General features: G+C 50.2%; 1 protein-coding gene across 1 annotated transcript; it reads left to right on the top strand.

The window, feature by feature from the left end:
* Positions 1 to 295: 295 nt before the first annotated feature.
* Positions 296 to 4,044, top strand: TSHZ3 (teashirt zinc finger homeobox 3; the record flags this gene model as incomplete). Its single annotated transcript, XM_058531046.1, has 1 exon — positions 296 to 4,044. A coding segment is annotated over one exon (3,219 nt), but the record flags the coding sequence as incomplete, so codon positions are not given.
* Between the last annotated feature and the right edge of the window lie 2,246 nt (positions 4,045 to 6,290).

The following is a 6,290-nucleotide window of genomic DNA, read 5'->3' as shown; positions in this document are numbered from 1 at the left end:
GCCACCTCCAGAATGTGCTTCATTAATTTCAAATTTAGTTTTAATTTCAAGCTGTTGCCCCTTGAGAAGAATAAGGTGGCAAATTATGTTTGAAGAGCAGATTTTTTTTTTTTTGCTCCAAAGAAACGCCACATTTTAACTATTTAATTTTACAAATAAACGTGGCTGTCTACTTTGCTGCATTTTCCTGAGAGCCTAGAAAATATTCTGGGTAAGATCAACACTTACTAATGCTTTTTTTTTTCCTTTCTCTCCTTGTCCCTGTCTCTCTTCTTTCCATCCCACCTTCCCACCTGTTACCACGGCAGCCTACGTTTCCGATGAGTTAAAGGCTGCCGCCCTGGTAGACGAAGATATAGACCCTGAAGAGAGCACGGCAGATGGGGAGCCCTCGGCCAAGTACCTGTGCCCGGAGAAGGAGCTCAGCAAGACCTGCCCCAGCTACCAGAACTCCCCGGCGGCTGAGTTCTCCAGCCACGACATGGACAGTGAGTCACACATCAGTGAGACCAGTGACCGAATGGCTGACTTCGAAAGTGGCTCCATCAAGAACGAAGAGGAGACCAAGGAGGTGGCGGTCGCACTGGAAGACACGACCGTGTCGGATAGCCTGGAGCAGATGAAGGCGGTGTACAACAACTTCCTCTCCAACTCCTACTGGTCCAACCTCAACCTCAACCTGCACCAGCCCTCCTCAGAGAAGAACAACGGCAGCAGCAGCAGCAGCAGCAGCAGCAGCAGCAGCTGCGGCAGCGGGAGCTTCGACTGGCACCAGAGCGCCATGGCCAAGACCCTGCAGCAGGTGTCTCAGAGCCGCGTGCTGCCCGAGCCCAGCCTCTTCAGCACGGTGCAGCTGTACCGGCAGAGCAGCAAGCTCTACGGCTCCATCTTCACGGGCGCCAGCAAGTTCCGCTGCAAAGACTGCAGCGCCGCCTACGACACGCTGGTGGAGTTGACGGTGCACATGAACGAAACGGGGCATTACCGTGACGACAACCACGAGACTGACAACAACAACCCCAAACGCTGGTCCAAGCCCCGCAAGCGCTCCCTGCTGGAGATGGAGGGGAAGGAAGACGCCCAGAAGGTGTTGAAGTGCATGTACTGCGGCCACTCGTTCGAGTCCCTCCAGGACTTGAGCGTCCATATGATCAAAACAAAACACTACCAAAAAGTGCCTCTGAAGGAACCCGTCACTCCTGTCGCGGCCAAGATCATTCCTGCCGCCAGGAAGAAAGCTTCGCTGGAGCTGGAGCTCCCCAGCTCCCCGGATTCCACGGGCGGGACCCCCAAAGCTGCCGTGTCGGACACGAACGACGTGCTGCAGAAGAACTCCAACCCTTACATCACGCCAAATAACCGGTACGGCCACCAGAACGGGGCCAGCTACGCATGGCACTTCGAGGCCCGCAAGTCCCAGATCCTGAAGTGCATGGAGTGCGGCAGCTCCCACGATACGCTGCAGGAGCTCACGGCCCACATGATGGTGACCGGCCACTTCCTCAAGGTCACTAACTCGGCCATGAAGAAGGGCAAGCCCATCGTGGAGACGCCCGTCACGCCCACCATCACAACTCTGCTCGACGAGAAGGTGCAGTCCGTGCCCCTGGCCGCCACCACCTTCACGTCCCCCTCCAACACGCCCGCAAGCGTCTCCCCAAAACTGACCGTGGAGGTCAAGAAGGAAGTCGACAAGGAGAAGGCAGTCACCGACGAGAAGCCGAAGGAGAAGGAGAAGCCCTGTGAAGAAGAGGAAAAGTACGACATCTCTTCCAAATACCACTATTTGACTGAAAATGACTTAGAAGAGAGTCCCAAGGGGGGACTAGATATCCTAAAGTCCCTAGAAAACACGGTGACGTCCGCCATCAACAAGGCCCAGAATGGCACCCCCAGCTGGGGGGGCTACCCCAGCATCCACGCCGCCTACCAGCTCCCCAACATGATGAAGCTATCCCTGGGCTCGTCGGGGAAGAGCACACCCCTGAAGCCCATGTTTGGCAACAGCGAGATTGTGTCTCCCACGAAAAACCAGACTCTGGTCTCTCCCCCCAGCAGCCAGACCTCGCCCATGCCCAAGACAAACTTCCACGCCATGGAGGAGCTGGTAAAAAAAGTCACCGAGAAAGTTGCCAAAGTTGAGGAGAAAATGAAGGAACCAGAGGGCAAGCTCTCTCCCCCGAAGCGGGCCACTCCCTCCCCGTGCAGCAGCGAAGTCAGCGAGCCCATCAAGATGGAGGCATCCAGTGACGGGGGCTTCACACGCCAGGGGGACGGCCCCAGCCCCCAGCGGGATGGGTGCAAGGAGGGGACCCCGGCGGCAGAGCCCGTGGAGAACGGCAAGGAGCTGGTGAAGCCTGGCACTGGCGGCTTGAGTGGCAGCACCGCCATCATCACAGACCACCCGCCAGAACAGCCTTTTGTTAACCCTTTGAGTGCCCTCCAGTCCGTCATGAACATTCACCTGGGCAAGGCTGCCAAGCCCTCCCTGCCTGCCCTTGACCCCATGAGCATGCTTTTCAAGATGAGCAATAGCCTGGCCGAGAAGGCGGCCGTGGCCACGCCCCCGCCCCTCCAGTCCAAGAAGGCGGACCACCTCGACCGCTATTTCTACCACGTCAACAACGACCAGCCCATAGACTTGACAAAAGGGAAGAGTGACAAAGGCTGCTCTTTGGGTTCAGTGCTCCTGTCACCCACGTCCACATCCCCGGCAACCTCCTCATCCACGGTGACAACGGCGAAGACATCTGCCGTCGTGTCATTCATGTCAAACTCGCCGCTCCGCGAGAATGCCTTGTCAGATATATCCGATATGCTGAAGAACTTGACAGAGAGCCACACGTCCAAGTCCTCCACTCCTTCCAGCATCTCCGAGAAGTCTGACATTGACGGCGCCACTCTGGAGGAGGCCGAGGAGGCGACGCCCGCGCAGAAGAGGAAGGGCCGCCAGTCAAACTGGAACCCCCAGCACCTGCTGATTCTCCAGGCCCAGTTTGCCGCCAGCCTCCGGCAGACCTCTGAAGGCAAGTACATCATGTCAGACCTGAGCCCCCAGGAGCGCATGCACATCTCGAGGTTCACGGGGCTCTCCATGACCACCATCAGCCACTGGCTCGCCAATGTGAAGTACCAGTTGCGAAGGACAGGTGGAACAAAGTTCCTCAAAAACCTGGACACCGGCCACCCCCTGTTCTTCTGTAACGACTGTGCGTCACAGATCAGGACTCCTTCCACGTACATCAGCCACCTGGAGTCACACCTGGGCTTCCGGCTGCGGGACTTGTCCAAACTGCCCACCGAACAGATTAGCAATCAAGTAGCACAAACCAAGTCGCCGTCAGAAAAATTGGCGACGTCCTCCCCTGAGGAGGACCTGGGGACCTCCTACCAGTGCAAACTTTGCAACCGGACCTTTGCAAGCAAGCATGCGGTTAAACTTCACCTTAGCAAAACACACGGGAAGTCCCCAGAAGACCACCTCCTGTATGTTTCAGAGCTGGAGAAGCAGTAGCGTTTGCTTTCGGTTAGAACGACTGTCATTTGCTTTGAGGGAAACTGTTGCAGGCACCTTAAGGCCCCTCTGTCTTGTTCTTGGCACACGTTCTTGTTTTAACTGCAGAGATCGCTCTGGGCTGGGCTGTTTTGTATAACTGTACAGTGTTTAATAGAGGTGCATAATCAGCTGTTGTTACTGGTAAAATATGAAGGTTAAAACGCAGTGGTAAGTGTTTGGAACTTCGTGTAAATGGGATTTAGTTGTGAGCATCCCTCGATGCTTCAAGCTGCATGCATTAACAGACAGTTTAATTAAGCATTTGTAACGAAACCGGGCACACTTTTTCCACACGACTCGGGTGTGCTGGCATTTCTCACCCTTTCATCTTTAGCCCTCTGAGTACTTTGAAGCACTTTTGCATTAATTTGGTTAAAAAATAAAATAAAATAATAATAATGTATGAAGCTCTGTTTTTTAAACTCCTTACCAGCTTAGTTATAATTAATAATATGAACCTCCATTTATGCAGGTCTGCAGGGGTATAACACGCCTTGAAATTTAAAAGAATATTATTTTCACATTGAAACATAGATGTATATATTGTATAGATTTCAGACTCTCTTATGAAAAATGTGATTGTGGTTAAATGACCTTTTTTCCTGCATTTATAGCAACATTGTTTTATGTACCTGCTATGCTCTGGGCATACGCCGTGCCTATGTATAGTGTATATTTCTTTTTCTTTTTTTTAACGTCTATGGGTTTTGTTTTTTACATACAAACATTGTAAATTATACAGAAGATACCACAGATAGCATTTATAAAGTATACAGAAACATTATCTGAAAGCAAAGTATGATTGTTTGTTTTGCTATACAGTACATCTATATTGATAGAGGGTCATGTTTAAATTATACATATTTATTAGCATCATATTATCATTTGTTTTGAGCAGTCTGAATAAATGAGGCCAGGAAATACATCCATGGCAGGCATCATAACTATTTTGCACATGATTTTTAAAGGTATTTATTAGAAATCAAAGAACGCTCAAAATAGACTCAGTGCTCAAAGGGTTAAGTCTATTTGAAAAGGAAAAAAAAGAACAAAAAAAAAAGAACGTGTACTGTATTTCCTAAACATTGATAAAGCCTTTAAAATGTTTGTACTGTAATACTTTGCTTAACAGTCATGAGGCATTCTGTGATACAACCTCTTTCACTTCTTTATAAGCCCTCTTGGTTGCTATTCCATATTGTAGGATGCCTTTTTATTTCAATTGGTAACTTTCTGTTTTGTTCTTCCTAATTATTCTCCCAAGATCCCACACTGCAGCTTTATCTTTAGGCTTATGAAAGGTAACCCGTGGTTACCGGCTCTCCAAGTGGTTCTGTTCTTCTCCATTTTTGGCAGTTAATTTGCAGAAGTAACTGACAGCTGACACCATATGAGAACCTATGTATAAAATATTGGCATGTAAACAGCACAGACACTGTAACACACTCTGTGCCCTGTTTTGTTGTTGACAATGAACCACCATGATGTGACTCTTCATATAGCCCTTTTTTCTACGGCAGCATTAAAATTGTCTTTTTGCTATAATTTTGTGTTGCGTTCACAATTATGTCTGAAATGTGCTACGACTAACGAGCACATTAAAATTAAATTGTATGCGATCTGTTTATGACTGAGCTGGTTGCTGTGTCTGCCAGGTGCTGGCAGGCGGATGCTGCCCGTAAATCAGGGGAGTTTTAGTGAACTTTGGCGTTTGGAGAGCAGGGAGCACTCTCTGTGGCGGCATGGACAGAATTTTCCTCAAGAATAAGAATTTTAGAGAAAGGAAGACATTCATATTCACATGAGGTTAGATTCTCTGTGAGAAAGTGATGTGATCAAATATCACAGCGGACTCTCAGGTCACACCTGCTGACCCGCGTGGGTCCAGGCTTTGGTCTCCCTCCTGGGTGTGAGAAGTCAGGGCCCTGAGCCCTGCGGGAGGCAGGTCGGGAAGGAAGGTCTTTGGAATACTGTGCAGGGTGGTTCCTTCCTGTCGATTCGGGATTTGCAAGCAGCGGAAAACGGAGCCAAGCTGGGCAGGTGGAGTCTGGGGTCCACGGCTCTCTCTCCACGGATAAAGAAGTGCAGGGTGGTGGTGGGGAGTGGGGAGATGGAACCCACACATGGGAGGAGTGAGGAGAGCATTTACATGATAATCACACGCTTTTATTAGCCCTGGCAAATCATGCCAACAAAACGCTGGGAACATCATGTGAAATTGTAAAATACCTTTATTACTGTATTCAAACTACTCTTGCAGTTGTGCGGAATCGCGACTCCTAACCTAGAATTATACAATTGAGAGATGTATTACATCCGTGTAATACATAAAACACCTCAACTTTCAAAAAAATCCTCTTTTATTAAAAATTTAAATTAAGCCCTTTCAGAGATGTTCGGCAACACGCCCACGTTTTTTCTGTGCATCCCCACCCCTTTCTGTCAAGATGAGTCCAAAATCCCTGTCTGCTCTACTTTCTCGCCGCAATCCACCTCCCTCCGGGTTTTCCGAGGGAACGGCGCTGGAGTTTAGAGCAGGGTTTTGGCTGATAGGGAGTGCTGTGCTGGCCATGCTCGCGCCTTGCCATGCGAGCGCACAGTGGGGCTGTGCCTTTCAGAGAGGACTTTCTCTTCTGGGCCTAGGGCCTGTCCCTTGCCCAGCGCCTCTGTGGCCCCTGTCCCTCTCTGAGCAGCTCTTTGCCCCGTGGGCCTGTCCTTGGGAGGAGCTGTGGGA

The sequence above is a fragment of the Diceros bicornis genome, chromosome 34 (genome assembly GCF_020826845.1).
Source record: "Diceros bicornis minor isolate mBicDic1 chromosome 34, mDicBic1.mat.cur, whole genome shotgun sequence".
Classification (NCBI taxonomy): Eukaryota; Metazoa; Chordata; class Mammalia; order Perissodactyla; family Rhinocerotidae; genus Diceros; species Diceros bicornis.
Note: the sequence above shows the minus strand (reverse complement) of the source record. Positions and strands in the feature narration are given on the sequence as shown.